Raw genomic sequence first — 19,197 nt, 5'->3', positions numbered from 1 at the left:
TTCTTTTGGCATTATATTGTTATTAGATTTTTTTCCCCCTTAAATTGGTAATCACCATAATTAAGACATTTGATGCCCCCTATAGTATCTCCACAAACTTCAACCCATTGGGTTGACTATGCGACTAATTGTCGATTGAGGTCTTAATCATAACTAAAGCTTATTGTCCCTCCTCAAGAGGTATTTTGTGAGAATCGAACTCAGATTTTCTCCCACAAACTTAACATGTATTGTCAACTTAACTACACACATTAAATTTATAATATGACATATAAGTAATAAACAAACAATATTGAAAAGATAATACTGTAAATAGAAATATTTATTTATGTGTAATAATATAGCCATATTTATTTGTAATTTAGAAAAAAAAACCATAGTTATTTGTTAACTAATACAAAAAATATTTTTTATATTATCAATATACTTTAATTAATTCTTAAAGAAGTTTATATTCTTCACTTAATAAAAATAGAAATAATAATTAATAATTAATAGGATTAATTACATTTTTATCCCCAACTTTTTAATTTGACATATTCTATCCTTAATTTTTAAAAAACTTGTGAATTTTACTCCCAATCATTTATCCATTAATAAGTACAAAAATTAGGGGTAAAATTTAAAAAAATAATAATTAAAAGTTCGAGTAAAACATACAATTATGTTAGGAGTAAAATGACAGAGAACAAAATTCACAAGTTTTTTTTTAAGTTGAAGGTAAAATGTACCGAATAAATTTGTTGAAATAAAATTTCTAAAAACTAAAAATATAGGGATAAAAAATGCAATTGAGCTTAATTAATAACATGTTGAATTCAGCATAAATTTAAAAATATTATTTATTATTAACTTTTTTTTACAAAAATATATTAATTATACAATAAATTAATTAAAAATATATTAAGACTATTTGAATTAAAGAACTCATTAACGAGTGTCAAATAAAAAAATATTTATAACAGTTTTGAATAATTTTATTATGAATAGTTAATTTTTTGTTTGAAGCTAAAGTTTTATATACCTATTATTCAATTTAGGACACGGGGTTGGTTGACTATTTTTTTTATGAAGAATAATTTACATTATTAATGCAAGAAATATTTTTTATGAGTTTATTCATATACTTTTTTAAAACCCAATATTATTTTTTTATACCTTTATTCTTATATAGTCTTCCTAGCAGGTCACATATCTCTATTTTTTCTATGAAAATTTTTCTTTCTGTTTACTTCTATCAATACACACACGTGTAGCATTAATATCTCAACTAAATATTTAAATTAAAATAGAATGACTATTAACTCTTTTAGTAATAGTAATTTTATAGAATTTTTTTTAACAATAACTAATAATTTTTAAGTAAATGCATATTACATACTATTGAGCAATATGAAACAAAAAGGAAGGGATGAAAATGAATAATTATCAAACAAGATAATTTATAATAAAAAAAAAATTAATATATTTAGTTTATAAACGGTCCAACAAAACGACTTCCTTTACTTACTACGCGGGCCAAGTCTCATACTTGACATAGTATTCTCTTAAAGTCTAACTGACAAGGGGAGAAATTAATCGAGGGATTGACACTGACAACGTTGATCAGATCAGGGATCACAGAAGTAATATGTTTTTTTTTTTTAATAATGCACGAGCCATTATTTTTCAGGGACAAAAGTAATATTTATAAAAGCTAAAATATATTTTTAATTCAGATAAATTTGTGAATTTAATTTTTATTTTTTAGTAAATAAAAAATTGTATTGATATTCTAATAAAATAATAATTTTATTTTTTATCTTTGATATTTTTTTTAGTCTTTGATAAATTAAAAAAATTATTTTGGGTCCCTAATAAATTTTATTCATTTGTTATTAATTTCTTTTCAAATAAAAACTAATATAAAATGAATAAAATTTACTAGGAAATAAAAAAATCATTAATTTATTAAGTACTGAAACAAAATATCAAGAATCAAAGTTAAAAATATTACCTTAATCGTAACATTCTTTTTACTAAAAAAACAAACATAAAATTATGCATTTAGTAAAAATAAAAATATATTTTGCCTGACAAATGACATCCACGGTTAAATTGAAGAATGAAATGAAAATAGTGACATCAAATTTATTTATAGGAATTATCACTCTATAACTAATTCCATGGCATCGATTTGCGACAGTGATAGGTGGGAAGATATTTAGTTTTTTGGAAAAAATATATTCTGCCACCTAGATGCCAGTAGACATCTAATGAGAGTAAAAAAAAAAAAGAGAAAAATATATATGATAGATGATAAGAATAAAGAGATAAAAAAATAAAAATTGTTGGTGAGATATTAAGGTGTCAAAATATTATTATTTGATAATTTTTAAACGGTCAAACAAACTAATATACTTACCATGCGTGTCAAGTCTAAGGGTGTGTTTGACCAAATTTTTTTTAGCTTAAATTCTCTTTATAAGTAAAAAGTTGAATCTAACACATTTTAGTAAAAGTTATTGAAAAAAAGTAACTTATTTTTAACAAAGAGAAAATGAAAAAAATAACTTTTATTTAACTTTTAATCATATGACCTTTTTATCCTTTATTTTTTAAAAAAATTATTTTAATTTTTTATCTTTTCAAAATGATTCGAAAAGGTCATTCTACTAATTTAAAGTTAATGCAATTAATTAGTATTCAGATAGGAGAATGGACAACTTTTAGCCACCATAAAATAAGCAAACCCTTAATACAATTAAACAGTATTTAGATACGGGCAGATTTTAGCTGCCACAAAACAAGCAAATTCAAATTTAAATTCCCATATTGAAAATGATAAACCTAATTCCCAAATTAAAAATCACAAACCAGTGGATGTTGTTGTTTTGTACCCTTGTAGTCAGCAAAGCAAGTAAGGGTGATTCATCAAGCGTATGTTTTTGCCACCTGTATGTTGCCATTGGCGGACCCAAGCAGGAAGCACAAAGTGTGATGGAACACTCCAGGGGCTCACCTTTTTTTTCTTCTCTTCTCCTACAAGAAATTAAAGCATCATTGACAAATTTTTCATCACCATTGGTAATTTTTGTCATTAAAATTCTCTTAATCAGAAAAGCTCTCTCTTTCAGATAGTTTTTCTTTTGCTCGTTTCATACCGCTTCATCTCATTTCATAGTTCTTAATTACCGAAGTCCGTACATCACTAAACAATTCACTCAAATCTTTCTCTGGTTCCTTTGCAATCTTTGGCAACACCGATTTTGGGGATTGTGATTTGGGTTCTTGATTTGTGATTTGGGTTGTTGATTTATGGTTCTTGACTTGTTTTGGATTTTGTTTTTGTTCTGCATTCTTGCATTTGAATGAAGATGTTTCGAGAGAAAAAAAATTATATTTTATGAAGATTTTTCGCTGTCAATAATTATATATTATCAATAATTATATATTAAATCTACCTTGGCGGTACCTTTGGCAGAAGAACTACTTTAAATTTTTTACTTAGAATAAATCATCAAAATAAATTTTTTAAAATATAAAGAATCAAAATAAACAAAAAAAGAGAGATAATATCTAATCTAATCATTTTTCCTTAATTTTTTGCTAACTTATTAGAAGATGTGCATTCAATTCTCATGTATATCACTTTTTCACCTCTTAATAAAACTTTCAAATTGCTGTAATGCGGACTAATTTCAATGCAAGTAACTTATATATTTTTAAATTATTACTAAAATATAATCAAAACAAAATTTAAATTATTAAAAATTATTGCTTTAAATTAATATTTTTCAATATCAACAAAACAAGGTTATGTAAATTAAATTACTTATACACAATATTTTTACTTTATAAATATACTTTTTCATTGGAAGAAATAATTATTTTTGAATAAAACTAAATATTTTAAAAAAAAATTATCAAACAACTTTTAATTTAAAAGAATCTTTTAAATTAAAATAAAAAAATGGACAAACAGATTTTACTTATTAAGTTCTTTTTTCTAGCTTAAATTTAAAAGTAGCTTTTAAGTATAAAAAAATTGACCAAACATAGCCTAAGAGGAGTTTGTTTCACGGACTATTTCGTTATTCTGGAGGATAAGAGACAGAAAAAAATTATCCTTTATTTGTTATGAGGCCATAAAAAAATTAATTAGGATATATTTTATTTTCATGAATAACATAATCTCACGTTTTACTAATATTTAGTTCCAATAAAGAAAATGGAGAAAAATTATTCTAATGGGATATGAAGACCTCTTCATAAGTAAAAATTCATATATATTCTCTTACTAATCATTATCTCACTATTCTCTCAGTGTTCCTTCATCATACCTGCTTAAATTTTCTTTGATTCCGCAAATTTTGTTCTTATCCAATTAATACATCTATAATTTGATTTATGGTCGACTTTTATAATATAAACATTTTAATAATAATAATAATAATAATAATAATAATATATATTCTTAAAAAAAATCATTCAATTAAACACATACTTTAATCATTCTTAAAAATATAAAAAATAATTTCAATCAATTCAAATAGTTAACCAAGAATAATATTCCTAAAAAAATATTCCCCAAACTAAAAAAAGTATCCCTCAAACAAACATTTCCTTAATGTCTAACTGACAGAGGGAGAAATTAGTTGAGGGATTGGCATTGCCAACTTTGATGAGATCAGGGATAACAAAAGTAATATATATTTTTTTTTGTTTGGAACTAATTTGCACGAGTCATTATTTTTCAGGAGCAAATTAATTATAATTTCTCTAATTATTTATTACTTATAATAAGCACAGTTATTTAGACAAAGTCTTAACTATTCTATGCCCGTGTGAACATTAGAATTTAGAACGCACTTAAACCTCCATAGCTGAAGTTATCGTTGACCTAACTGACCCGAAAAGTAAACAAAAAACTGCTTTAATAATCATCGTTAAACGAAACTCGGTTTACTGTGGAAAGACCTCGTCAAAATAAAAAAGCAATAAATACTAGAAATCCAAATCCAGTAAAATAGAATCTTGCAATTTGAAGAGAAGCAACAATCAATGCGTCCATAATTTCCTATATTCCCTGATTGGTGTGATTACTGTCAACAAAAACAGCTGGAATTGGATTCTCCAACATAACATCGACTTAGAAAGAATCTTTGGAGCATTTTTGTAAGTATTTTTTTTTTAATTCACTGTCCTTTTTGTTATTTTCCCAGAAACTTGATTTCTGAGTTTAGTTTTATATACCTTCCTTTTATATAACTAGCCTATGTTTGTTTGACTCACTCACCAACATTAGATCAAAGTTTCTTTTCTTTTGATCCGGAAAAATTGAAGTCAGGTAGCAAGAATTTACAACAACTCACGAACAGACAGATTGTTCAACTAATTGAATCAAACTAAATACTAGATCAAAGTTTCTGATTTTGGATGTTTTTGGTTAATTTCTTTGTTGTGGACAGCACTCATGGCTATGATTATGGATGCTGTTCTTGGAAAACTGCTTGATGAGCTGCTGAAAGAAGTTGTGAATGTGAAAGACAGGGCTGTGAAGTTCAGAGCCACCCTGATAACCTTAGAGTCAACCCTAAATAAAGTAGGAAGGTTGGCTAAACAGATTGATGGTCTTAACAATCAATTGAACAAACCAGCCGAGGAAATGAAAGAGCTGAAAGATAAGTTGGCGAAAGGGAAGAAACTCGTTATGGAGTGCTCCGAAATCCAGTGGTGGAATTGCTGCTATAAGGCCAACTACCAAGAGGAACTCGAGGCGTTGTACGAGTCGATCCGTTTGTACTTCAATCTGGATATGCAAGGTCTGATACTAACTAATGAGTTACAAAACCAGGTGATTCTGACCGAGATTCATGCAACAGTTATGGAAAGTGGTCCGAGAAGGACCGAATTGAAAGGCGTGTGTTCGCCTCCGGCCCCTCCGGCTTTCACGGTTGGCTTGGATGTTCATTTGAGGGAGATGAAGGTCAAGTTGCTGAATAACCACCACCATGCTGGATCTGTGCTCACGGTCACCGGAACACCAGGCTCAGGGAAGTCAACGTTGGTTAAAAAGTTTTGTTGTGATGAGGAAGTCAAAGGTATGTTTTTTTTTACTGGCTAATGTTAATCTATTAATGGTATGATCTCATCATGCCTTTGTATTGTTATTGTTGTGGAAGTTTTGTTTGTGGATCTTTTTGTTTCTATTGATCTGTAATCATTAGCTGCTTATATATTTTCATTGCTAGATATTATTGAGTCCTGAATCTAGTTCAGTAGAAGTTATAATTCATAGAGGTTGTCACTTTTAGTAATAATACATACCTTATTTGCTACAAATCAATGTTTTGTGTTTGTCACGACTTAGAATGCAACAAATGGATTTTAATCAGTTAGGGGAATAGATGTATGAGTCGAGATAGAATAAAGTAAATGAAGGAGAGAAAAAAATGTACAAAACCTATAGGTACTTTAATACATCTTTAGTATTTCCTGGTCTTTTTTAGAATAATTCAAATTTTACTTTGACAATATGTTAGTTTTGAATGTAAATATTTATTATGTGGATTTTATTGAGACAAAATTTGAACTTTGATGTGTGAGGAGAACCAAAAGCATTTTAGAAAGTGAAAAAAAGGTATTTCGTACGTGCTTGATGACATCTAAAATAATTGCCCTACTAAGCTTTCATCATATTTTTGTGATGGTCATATTTTCACTTGTTCAAACATGTTTGATAAAATTTAAAGAATTGATCTAGTATAAGGTTTTATTGCGTTTATATAAGTAAAAATTGACTTATTTAACAAAAAAAACTCATATTTGATTATAATGAGCAAAATTAATCTTTAACCCAATGAATTAAAGGATATTACGATTTCTCACCTGAATATAAAAAACATTATGATAAACATGAGCTTTATAACTAATATGCAGATCTCGAAACATGTTAAAATTTGACTGATTGACTGATTTGTTTAGGTATATTCAAGGAAAACATATTCTTCATCACCTTTGCGCAAAAGCCCAAGTTAAATACCATAGTGCAGAGACTGTTTCAACACAATGCTTGCCAGGTGCCAGAGTTTCAAAGTGACGATGATGCAGTTTATCAATTGGAAAATTTGCTGAAACAGATTGGGAAAAACCCAATACTGTTGGTCCTGGATGATGTTCCGTCCGAATCAGTGTCTCTTGTTGACAAATTTGTGTTCCAGATCCCAAAGTACAAGATTCTAGTGACCTCAAGAATCACAATTAGAGGATTTGACCAGCCATACGTGTTGAAATCACTCAACGAAGTCGATGCTATAAATTTATTTCGCCACTCTGCATCCCTGAATCAGAGTAGCTCTGACATTCCTGAGAATATTGTCAAAAAGGTAAACTCTATTGCTCAATTTATATTACAACTGGTACCGTTAACGAGTAATCAGTTCCTAAGTACATTGATTAAATAAATCAAAATAGAAAGTTTAAATTGACATTCATATTAAAAACACATTAGAAATTATAACAGAAATGTATTAATGACATTTTTTGATAAGTTTTTATTTTGAATTCCATAACTTATGTCCTCCTCACATCATTGGTTAGCATTTACCTTTTACAAATTAAGCACATAGTTTCAATGTTTACAATGTGGTGTGTAAAATTTGGCATGCAAGGGAGAATGGATTAGAGTTTCACGTGACAGTGACATTGTCATGAAAATTTGAATTTATATCTCGAAAACATTGATAGATTTTAACATAATTTAGTAATACTCCACTAATTTAGTAATACTCCTCCAACAATTTATTTAACAATGTTTTTAAACAAAAGAGTCATGCAAGGCATAAAAACAAGAGATTCCCAACTAGATTGACACTAAATCTCTTAGAAATCCTATGCAACATGCTCCAATTTTATTCCAAAAAGGGAAAACAAAGTACAAAACAGAAAGCAACAGAGGAATAAATCCTCAAACAAAGTTTCAATGAAATCTATAACTGGGTAAACCAGTTCTATTTCTATAGAAAGCCTCCTTAATAAAAGGCGGCACTAAGCTCCACCAAGAAAAACCGGGAGTAGATAAACCATGGTTAGCTAAACTATCCGCACAGCTATTGCTTTCGCGATAGACGTGAGATACAACAAAACGCATGGACTGGATAATGTGGATGATGTTAGACCATCCGGTTTTCAACGCCCAAAACGTTCTAGTTTTATTTACTTCTGTTTTATGATGAAAAAAAACCATAGGTGGTAAATGTTAAACCTTTTTTATTTGCAATTTCTCATTTCATTTGAACACACTAAACAAATTGCAGATTGCGAGAGGGTGCAGTGGTTCTCCCTTGGCACTTATAGTGACTGGCAAATCACTAAGTCGTGAACCACCGTGGGCTTGGAACAACAGGGCTAAGAAACTGTCCAAGGGTCAACCAATTCTTGCTTTTAGTGCAGATGTGCTTACTTGTCTCCAAAAAAGCTTCGATGACTTGGATCCTAAGGTGGCTGAGTGTTTTAGGGACCTAAGCTTATTCCCCGAAGCCCAGAGGATACCTGCTGCTGCCCTTGTTGATATATGGGCAGAACTGCGTGATGAAGATGATGACAGCGCAATGGAGAATATCTATGAACTCGTCAAAAGGAACATGGCTGATATTGTTGTCACAAGGTATGGCAAATGCTTCTTGAAAGATGACACGTTATTTTTTGAGTTTGATTGGGATGCATTAAACCAATTCAAAATCAGACTAATGATTATAACAATTAATGATTAGATTACATAGTAAAATATCATTATAGTCCCCAGCATAATGTTTTGTTTATCACAGGTGATAACGATCTGTGTTTTTTAATTAATTGGTTCCTAATTAATATTGATTGACCCTTAAATATAGAATAAATAGTGATGGGAAGAGAGAATTAGTATCTTATGCACGTTGAGGTTCCTAACTAAAATTAGTTATTACTTTCGACAAAAATTATTTTATATTAATATCATAATAAATAAAAATATCATTATAGTTAGTAAATTCTAATTAAGGACCACAAGAGCTCTCACTTGGCTACGAGCTCTTTCCTTACAAATGAATGAAAAGAAAGCCTATTTTCATTAAGTAATTTATTAGGTAATCGATAAAAAATAATCTTGAAAAGTATTCAAAATTCAGAAGACGAGGAAAGAAATATGTTGAATTTGTTAAATTGTGTGCATGGGAACAAGAGAGAGACCAATATCTTATTGAGCTTATAGTTATACTTAATCCGAACTTCTAGGTTCAAGGCACTTCAAGCTTTCAGCTTTGACATTCCTCATCATTGGGAAACTATTTGGATTTGAAGAGTGAACTAACCATAGCTCCACCACAACCTAGGATAAGGTTTTTTATTTTTGGACAAAATTTAAATACAGTTCCTCTAATTACTTATGCTATTGAGAATTAGAGTTTTACTTCAAAAACCCTATGCTGATCTTTTTACGTGGATCTTTATTATGCGGGTTACTAAGATGAATCATTGATTCTGATAAGTGAACAACATGAAAATCAGTTAAACGAGTCGAATTGCATGTTTATAGGTATACTTGTCAATAAATATAAAAAAGCTTGACCGGAAAATAGCAAGAAACTTTTAATGTGAAACCCAATATTCTAGACACAACATAATTGGTACTTTCTTCTTTAGCTGTTACAAATTTATTGTTAATTTTTTATTAGATGGAGAGAATGGTGTTCATGCTTTTTTCTACCAATTAACTTATGAACAAGTAATTTCTTTCCATTTATCAGGAATATTTCAAGTGGCACGATTGACTATAATTACCACTATGTTACACAACATGGTCTTCTTCGGGACCTAGCTATCCTTCAAACGAACAAGGAACTAATGAAGAAGAGGAATAGACTGATTATTGACGTAAGTGGTAACAATCTTCCCGATTGGTGGACTACACAGAATGAGTATCACATTGCAGCCCACTCACTATCCATATCAACTGGTATGTTAAGTCGCCGATCCAAAATTTCTTTTTAGTGGGAGCAAAATAATAATTTATATTTTTATAAATTACACAATCTCATGATAAAAAAAACTAAAATACCTAAATTTCTATAAATATAAAAGAATAAAATTAGTACTAATTATTTACTTCTTTAATTTTAAAAAATATTTTATGAGAACAATATCTATTTTTTATGGGGACAAAAATTACAATTATTCAATATAATGAAGTAAAAAAAATTAATGTGGGGGCAATGGCCTTGTAACAACCAACTTGCATCCACCCCGGCTATGTTTATCTTTCTATATTGATGTACAGAGTACCACATTGAGAGAGAATAATCAGTCACTAATTATTGAATTTTTTTTTGCAGATGACACATTCACTTCAGAATGGTGCAACTTGCAGGCATCTGAGGTTGAGGTTCTAGTGCTGAACCTTCGAGAAAAGAAGCGGTCGCTACCAATGTTCATGGAGAAAATGAATAAACTAAAAGTCCTGATAGTAACGAATTATGAGTTCTATCGCGCTGACTTGGAAAATTTTGAGCTGCTTGATAATCTGTCTAGTCTCAAAAGAATCAGATTAGAGAAGGTTTCAATTCCCTTCTTGAGCAACACTGGAGTGCAACTGAAGAATCTACACAAGTTCTCCTTTTTCATGTGCAATGTGAATGAAGCATTCAAAAATAGCACCATTCAAGTTTCAAAAGTGTTCCCAAATTTGGAGGAGATGAACATTGACTACTGTGATATGGTGGAATTGCCAATTGGGCTCTCTGATATTGTTTCCCTAAAGAAGCTAAGTATCACAAACTGTCACAAACTTTCTGCACTTCCTGAAGGAATTGGGAAGTTGGTCAATCTGGAATCACTAAGGCTTACTTCATGTACTAAATTAGAAGAGTTACCAGAATCAATCACAAGTCTTAGTAAACTGAACTTCCTTGACATCTCTGACTGCGTAAGCCTTAGTAAGTTACCAGAGAACATGGGAGAGTTGCGTAGTTTAGAAAATCTCAATTGCAGAGGTTGCACAAGATTGACTGATTTGCCATACTCAATCACGGAGCTTGAGAGCTTAAGCGCTGTGGTGTGTGATGAAGAGACTGCTGCATTATGGGAACCTTTCAAAACCATGCTTAGAGATCTAAAGCTTAAGGTGGCCCAAGTTGATTTCAATTTGAATTGGCTTTCATAGTTTTCTTTGTTGCACTTGCGTTTGGCGACACAATGAGAGGATGAAAACAGGGAAGGCAAGTAAAAGAAGCTTCCCCATTGTTGTTTGTTTGGTGGCGTTCCATATTTTGAGAACCAAATTTTTGTTCTTTGAATTTATTACGAGCTTGTGTTCTTTTTCTCTAGAACTAGAATTTTTGAGTGATTATATAATTTTGGTACATTAATTGGAAATTGAATGATAGAATAAAACATATTTTGCAATAAATTATTACTTGAATATTTTTTGTTTTTGAAAGATATAGAAGAAAAGCCTAAAAACCTCTAGGAAAACCCACTTGAGCTAAATCAGCTCTCAACTTAGAATAAATAAAATTAGGAGCAAAAGAGAAAACTTGGTAATGAAGTTCTTCCATCAAAGAATGCATTTTGCTAGCTTGTCGGTCACTTAGTGATGGAAACTTGTTTGAGAAGCTTCTATAGAGGTTGGATCTTTGAATTTCACTAAGGTCCTTCAATGGTGATTTTCAGGCATGGAGTTGCAGCGGAAGATAAATGAGAAGAGGAGAGAGGATGCACCATCTACAAAAGAATAAGCCATGGAAGGAGAAACTTCACCATCAAGAGAGTGCCTTGGATAAAAAGCTTAGAGACGAAGCTCCAATGGAGGGAAAGAATGAGAAAGAGAGAGAGGGGGTGAGGGGGGCACGAAATTGAAGGAGAAAAAGAGGAAGAGAAGTTGAACTTTGAAGTGTGTCTCACAAGTTTCTCATTCATCAAAGTTATGACAAGTCTTACACATGCTTCTATTTATAGCCTAGGTCACTAACTAAATGAAAGTTTCCTTGAAAAACTTCCTCTAGAACTTAGCTACACACACCCCTCTAATAGCTAAGCTCACCCCCATGTCAAAATACATGGAAATACAAAAAAGTTTCTACTATAGAGACTACTCAAAATGCCCTAAAATATAAGACTAAAACCCTATACTACTAGAATGGTCAAAATACAAGGCTCAAAAGAAGGAAAACCTATTCTAATATTTACAAAGACAAGTGGACCCAATCTTGGTTCATGAGCTCAGAAATCTACCCTGAGATTCATGAGAACCCTAGGGCCTTCATCATGAGAAATCTACAAGGCTTCCTTTTAAGTTGTTGCTCTACCCTTATGCAAAGTTGTACTAGGTTATCTTCCACTAAGGAACCTAACAATACTTGTTCTTTCCTTCTCCCTAAGTCCATCTCTCAAAAGGAGTAGTTCCATTTGTTGCCTATACTCTTCAACACTTATACTTTCTTGTCTAAGCCTTTGGAGCTTGTCCATAAGCTCCCTTTCGTAGTAGGAGGGAATGTGTCTCTTCCTAAGGGCACTTTTTAAGTCATTCCAATACTCTATTAGAGGATCCCCTTGAATTCTTCTTTCCCTAACTAGGGAAGTCCACCAATAGAGGGCATACCCTTGGAAGCTAAGGGTAGCCAAAGGAACCTTCCTTTCCTCACTTGTATGATGACAAACAAAGAGTTGTTCAACCTTCATTTCTCAATCTAAATAAGTCTCTACATTGTCCTTCCCATGTAAGTATAGGAGATTAAAGTTAGCCTCTTGAGGCTTTCTTTCCTTATTTCTCCTATGGGAGTGAGGTCTAGAATGTGACCTATGCCTTCCTCCATAATAGTCACTAAGTTATTCACTATCGCTCTTGCAGGAGTCATGACTACTATAGAAGACATGCTTTTCTTTTCTTAACTCTTTTAGTATTTTCCTTCTTTCTTCTTCCCTTATTTGTTCTCTCTCATCTTGATTCATTTCTACCCTCTATTTTTATTTTTCTTTTCTTTCTAGTTTTTCTTTCCTTAACTTGAGGGAACTCAACTCATCTAAGATTCTAGATGAATGATGACTCATGTTGGTTCCTAAGTTGTGATTCTTTCTTGTTGGGGGTTTTGCAAAAGGTAAAAGCTAAGGTTCAAAAGAACTCAAGATGAGCGTGATAAGCAAAAAGAAAGTATTATGCAATAACAAGATAAACTAGACATGACTAGTACAGAAAATAAGCTATGAAAGTAAGCAAGAAATTAAAGTGCAAGAAATGTAAGTCAGGCGGATCCTAAGAGTGTTTGGATGACCACATTTAAGGTTCCCAACAAAACACTCACTATCCTAAGGGAAAATTGCCTGAAATTATTACACATAAATGGAAGTTTGGTAACCTATTGGAGGCTTCTAACACATTTCAATTGAAAGGCCGTTTTCTTACAAAATTTGAAAGCAATGAAGGTAAGTAAATTGCCAATTATAAAGTTACATAAAAGTCCTCATTTTTTGTGGTTGTTCTCTCTTTGGTGTTTCAATCAATTTGGAGTGCTTCTTAGTCCAATAGCTCTTAAGGTGGTTGGCTCATTGCTTCTTGACTCAAATTCTTCAAGAGATAGCACCAATCCTCCTTTCCAATTCTGTATATGGCAACTCTCAAACAAGGAAATAAAGAGACAAGCCATAACCAAAGACCAAAATAATGAAATGAAAGATAAACCAATAGAGTTTTAACAAGACAAATTTTCAAGGATTATTCAATAATTAAAGCAACGAAAAGCACATAAAAACGAGTTAGGATTCAAAGAGAAACCTAGAATGGCTCTAAAGTAGAGTAAAAAAAACAAAAAAAAAGAGACTCAAGAAACCTCTAGTTTTTACACTTGTTTTCACACTACTTTTCAATTGAAATTTCAGAACTAAGATTGGCATAAAATAGGCACCAATTATAGAACAAATTTTGAGCCAAAATAACAAACACACTTCCCTTTCACTTTTTTTTCCTGGACACTGATTTTCCTGCCAACTTGTGTGATTTTTCTTATTTTTTTCCTTTGATCCAAATCACTTGGTTATTTTTTTCTAATTTTTTTCTAGATGTCTAGAAAATTAAGTAAAAATTTCAACTCAAAATTCGCAGTGACCAATTTCCAATAAGTTTTACAAGTCCGTATATTCAAGCTGCCAGTACTAGCAATTTCAGACTTCGAATTTTTTAAGCATGATATATTGATTGCCTTCAGCTTACTTTCTACCTTCCTATGTATGTTGAACTCACTAGACTTGTTTACCAAAATTTTAGGAGTTCAATATTCACTTAGGATCAAAATTTCAGCCAGTAATTCAATCACCAAAACTCAAATTCACAATAGACTCAATCATAAGGAAACCTAAAAGTTCAAGAAAAGGTTCACAATCAAAGACTCTCTAAGAATTTTGCAAGAACATGTTAAGGACTAATTAACATGCAAGATTTGACTCAAATAAACTAATAGGCTAAAAGAATTTCATACACTCATGAACAAATGAGTTAGACAAAAAAAAAATAAGAAAAATAAAATTCAGCACAACATAAGGAATCTTATGTGACAAGTTTCATGACTTGACATGACTTCTATGACAAAACTACAATAGGTGAACAAAGTCACTCTAGATTTTTGAGGTTTTATTTTAATGTTTTTGTAAGAATTTTATGGTTTAGGTTTCAGCCACAAAAATAGAAAAATAAAACTCAAAGGAACCTAAACTCAACACAATTCATGGTTCAAGAACAAGAACAAGAAATTTGAACCATTGAAAATTAAATCTAGCTTCTATAGAAAGTTTAATCGGTGGAAATTCTAAAGAATCATGTTAACAACATTTAGCACAAGACATGTGAGGAGATACATGGAGAAAAATGAAGAAACAACAATGGAGGAGAAGAATGAGAAAGAGAGAGGGGGGGGTCACTAACTAAATGAAAGCTTCTTTGAGAAGCTTCCTTGAGAAACTTCCTTGAAAAGCTAGAACTTGTACACACACTCCTCTAATAGCTAAGCTCACCTCCTTGAGAAGCTTCCTTGAGAAGCTAGAGCTTAGCTACACACACCTCTCTAATAGCTAAGCTCACCCCCATGCCAAAATACATGAAAATACAAAAAAGTCCCTACTATAAAGACTACTCAAAATGCCCTGAAATACACGGCTAAAACCCTATACTACTAGAATGACTAAAATACAAGGCGCAAAAGAAGGAAAACCTATTCTAATATTTACAAAGACAAATGGACCCAACCTTGACCCATGGGCTCAAAAATCTATCCTAAGATTCATGAGAACCATAAGACCTTCTTCAACAGCTCTAGCCCAATCCTCTTGGAGCCTCTTGTTCATGGTTCTTGTGACTAATTGCTTTCTAGGAAGGATTGCATCACTTAGTTGGCCTCACAAAAGATGTGATTCCTTGGATATGTGTCCCTCATGATCATGAACTGCATGAATAGCTTGGACAATGGCTGAGCAAGAATGCATAACATCACATCCTTGAGATACAAATTTAATTGGAAACTAAAAATCCGAATCAATCTTGATTCTACAGAATATTACTTGAATATCTTTGAGATACAAATTTAATTATTCTATATCCGAGGGTTAACCACGATTCAAACTACGAATTATTTGATTAAATGACATAAATTATTATCACTTATATCAACTGTTATCGTTGGTATATTATTGAGTATTCATGTTAGTGATAAATTAATTTCTTTGGTTGCAAAATTAGCCAAATTAATCATTAACACACCCTGTAATTTTCACATCTAAAGACTGAAGCAGTTAGCAACAGGGCAGTAGCGTATCACCAAAATTAGCAACATGTGAAAAGATATTAATTACTATTAAATCAAGGAGAGTTTTCATAGTAAATAAGAGAGAACCACTGGTTAAGCAAAAATGCTAGGGCTCTACTTAGCTTCATTCGTTTATCCAGTGCACACCATATAGCCTGGAAAATGAAGAGAAGGAATAGACAAATTATCTTTCTAACATATTCTTAATATTTTTTGTCTACAACACAAATATTTTTTACATGAGGTAATTATGTTTCAGTAGGATATGATCATTATAAACCATAAAATATGTTTTCTAAGTTTTTTATGCAATGACATATTCATTATTCAAACTCAAAATCATTGATTGAACTGAAACAATCCCATGCAACTACATGATTAAGATTAATATATATATATATATATATATATATATATATATATATATATATTCTAGTTACCACACATGCGAATGCGATGCACGGATCTATTATTGTGTGTTTAAAATTTTGAAGTTATTATTTCAATTTATATTTTAAATAAATTTTAAGAACTAAATGTAACATATTTTCTATTAGAATAACCCCAACGAATTTAAAAGATAATATAAAGTTGTAATATTATAAATACATTAATATTAATTTTTTCAATTTTACCCTCAAAGAATTTTCAATAATGTTATTTTAAAGTTTTTATTAACAGTTTTTATGTGCCATTAATAATGTTAAACTTTTTGAAGTTATTATTTCAATTTACAATTGGAATACTAAGACAAATTTAAGAATATTAATATTAGGCGAGCAATGATTTTATTAATGTTCTTTATTTCCGTAAAAATAAAGAACACATGCATATTGCACCGTAATTTGAAATTCTAGGGCACCGTAATTATTTCAAATTCAAATATTACAATTGAGATTTACTACCTATTAAAATTATTCTGAATTCAAATGCAAAATAGTGCATTCTAATTATTCGAGTTAATTTAAAATCATATAACACCTTATTTTAAAATAATTAATCTTAATTACCTTAACTATAATATATATGTGTATTGATAATAATCTTTTGTTATTAAAGTGAAAAGTTATGCAAACAAATTTTCCTTAATGCACGTGTAAATTAATTTTCCACACTCGGTAAATGCACTCCTTTGACAAAGTCAGTTTTTTTTTTTTTTTTTTTTTTTTAAAAGCAACCAAGGAATTGTATTGGGAATGATTGTATCAAATTTTTGACCAAATAATAAAAATAAAATAAAAATTTATCCAAACAATACAAGCCAATAATTATTTACATGTGTTCGTAGGATAGAAATTAGTTTCTCACCTATGTTTTCCAAACCAATTTCTCACTTATGTTTTAATTTTTTTAATAAAAATAAGCATTCACATTATAAGACATTTAGGGAGAGAAAAACAATAATTATTAAAAATATAATTTTTATAGGATTTATGATGTGATAACAAAACAAACATGTAAAAAAAATAAAATATGTTAATAAGTAGGTAAAAAAAATATAAGGATTGAATTTGAGCTATAATATGTTATAAATTTTATTTTGAGTCTTGATTTAATTTATTTAAAAGTTTAACTTGGTCTATTAATCAATTTAAACATGTATTTTATATTCAAATTTTTACATAGGTGTAGATAAATTAAATATATTTTTTTTAAAAATTAATATATATAAATTAGCAAACTAAAAAATTTAAAAAAAAAACACTCAATTTTTTTAAAAAATTTGTAACAAAAAATACAAAACAATTTAAAAAGACCAAATCAAACACATAATTTTTCTAAAAATAAAGGGTAACAAAAAATTATGAAACTATTTTTAAAAAATAAAGAAAATCTGAAATAAGTAAAAAAAATTAAAAAATTAAAAAGAAACACATTCTCAACTGTTTTTTTTAAAGGACCTTACCACATCCTGAGAATCCATTTAGTAAGGTTGATTCGAAAAAAACAACACGTTAAGAAATCAGTCTCAGACACCCAGGGAACCAATTTATTAACCTAAAAATGAAAAAAAAAAAAAAAACAAAGGTGAGAAATCGATTTAAGAGAAATTAATTTCTCACCTATGAATAGTAAATTATATCATGCATGTAAATAATTGTTGACTTGTATCATTTGGATAAATTTTTATTTTATTTGGATTACTTGCGTAAAAAATTCTGATTGTTCCTGCCATGGCTAGAATTCATGAATAATAATTCAAATATTACAAACTGAAAATTTATAATTACAGGACTTTGTTATAATTTATTATTTTTTATGGAGTCTATAGTTATGGTAAGTCATTTAAGTTAATTTTTAATTTTTGTTGATAGCGGAATTTTTTTTTATTATTTGGTAAATAATTTTTTAAGTAGCTTTTAATATTTTTTAAAATATTACTTAAAATAGAGTTTTTTAAAGTGCTAACTTCTAGTTTTTTTATATTTTATTCTTAACATATTTATTCAATTTTCTTATTATTCTTTTAAATATATTTTTACATTTTCTAACTACTTCAGCAACTAGTTAATTTTATCAACAAATGAGGAATATGCAGCCTATTACACTCAAGTCAGTCCCACAGAACTTTGGCACAAGAGACTGGGTCATTGCCATCTTGAAAGAATGCTAGATATGAAAAAAAGGACTTGGAAAAAGGCTTACCAGAATTTTTTGATAATTTATCAAATTGCAATGCTTGTCGATTTGGTAAACAAATCAGAAAGTCATTCTCAAAATTTGCTTGGAGAGCCTCTCAAAAGTTGCAGCTAATTCATACTGATGTAGCAGGACCTCAAAGAACACCATCACTAAAAGGTAGTCTCTACTTTGTTCTTTTCATAGATGACTTTAAAAGAATGTGCTGGATTTTTTTTTTTAAAATTCAAGTATGAAGTGGCTGGAGTATTTATGAAGTTCAAGAACATGGTAGAAACCCAAAGTGGCTGCAAGATTCAATTTCTAAGATCAGACAATGGGAATGAGTATACTTCAACAAAGTTTAATCAATTTTGTGAAGAAGCTGGCATTGAACATCAACTCACAGCTCCATACACTCTAGAGCAAAATGGAGTTAGTGAATGGAGAAACAGAACCGTGATGGAGATGGCTAGGTGCATGTTGCATGAGATGGAGCTGCCTAAAACATTTTGGGCAAAGGCAGCTAATACGGTTGTTTTCATGCAAAATCGGCTTCTAACCAAGGCTTTGAATGATAAAATTCCATTTGGGGCTTGGTATGGGTTTAAGCCTTCACTAACCTTTCTTAAAGTGTTTGGTTGTGTTTGTTTTGCTCATGTTCCATAGGTTAAGCGTGACAAACTTGACAAGAAAGCAATTTCGGGCATCTTTGTGGGCTACATTTCAGTTTCAAAAGCCTACAAAGTCTATCATCCTCAAACTAAAAAGATGA

The 19,197-nt window shown here is 30.2% G+C and overlaps 1 protein-coding gene and 1 long non-coding RNA gene across 3 annotated transcripts; one reads left to right on the top strand and one right to left on the bottom strand.

The window, feature by feature from the left end:
- Nucleotides 1-2,692: 2,692 nt before the first annotated feature.
- LOC121173803 (uncharacterized) lies at nt 2,693-3,356 on the bottom strand. Its single transcript, XR_005889232.1, has 2 exons — nt 3,144-3,356; nt 2,693-3,021 (listed from the first exon to the last, which is right to left on the bottom strand). It is a non-coding gene; the product is annotated as an uncharacterized lncRNA (long non-coding RNA).
- Nucleotides 3,357-4,884: 1,528 nt separating this feature from the next.
- On the top strand, nt 4,885-12,432 carry LOC100812310 (probable disease resistance protein At5g66900). 2 transcript variants are annotated; one of them, XR_419133.4, is made up of 7 exons: nt 4,925-5,157; nt 5,451-6,083; nt 6,967-7,367; nt 8,298-8,647; nt 9,765-9,973; nt 10,350-11,231; nt 11,686-12,432. XR_419133.4 is itself a non-coding variant. In XM_003551013.5 (6 exons), exons 2-6 carry the CDS (start codon nt 5,456-5,458, stop codon nt 11,174-11,176), a joined length of 2,415 nt encoding a protein of 804 aa, XP_003551061.1. In that variant the 5' UTR covers nt 4,885-5,157; nt 5,451-5,455; the 3' UTR covers nt 11,177-11,342. The 2 variants fall into 2 exon arrangements, 1 of the variants encoding a protein (XP_003551061.1); XM_003551013.5 differs by lacking the exon at nt 11,686-12,432 and having other exon boundaries at nt 4,885-5,157; nt 10,350-11,342.
- The last annotated feature ends 6,765 nt before the right edge of the window (nt 12,433-19,197 follow it).

This window comes from Glycine max, chromosome 17 (genome assembly GCF_000004515.6).
Source record: "Glycine max cultivar Williams 82 chromosome 17, Glycine_max_v4.0, whole genome shotgun sequence".
NCBI classification, from domain to species: domain Eukaryota; kingdom Viridiplantae; phylum Streptophyta; class Magnoliopsida; order Fabales; family Fabaceae; genus Glycine; species Glycine max.
This window is presented reverse-complemented; position numbering and strand designations above follow the sequence as displayed.

Excerpts from the sequence above, each read along its gene's own strand:
- LOC100812310 (XM_003551013.5), top strand. The coding sequence starts at position 5,456 with ATGGCTATGATTATGGATGCTGTTCTTGGAAAACTGCTTGATGAGCTG. Across the intron at positions 6,084-6,966 it reads TTGTGATGAGGAAGTCAAAG|GTATATTCAAGGAAAACATA; the intron begins GTATGTTTTTTT and ends TGATTTGTTTAG. Across the intron at positions 9,974-10,349 it reads CTCACTATCCATATCAACTG|ATGACACATTCACTTCAGAA; the intron begins GTATGTTAAGTC and ends TTTTTTTTGCAG.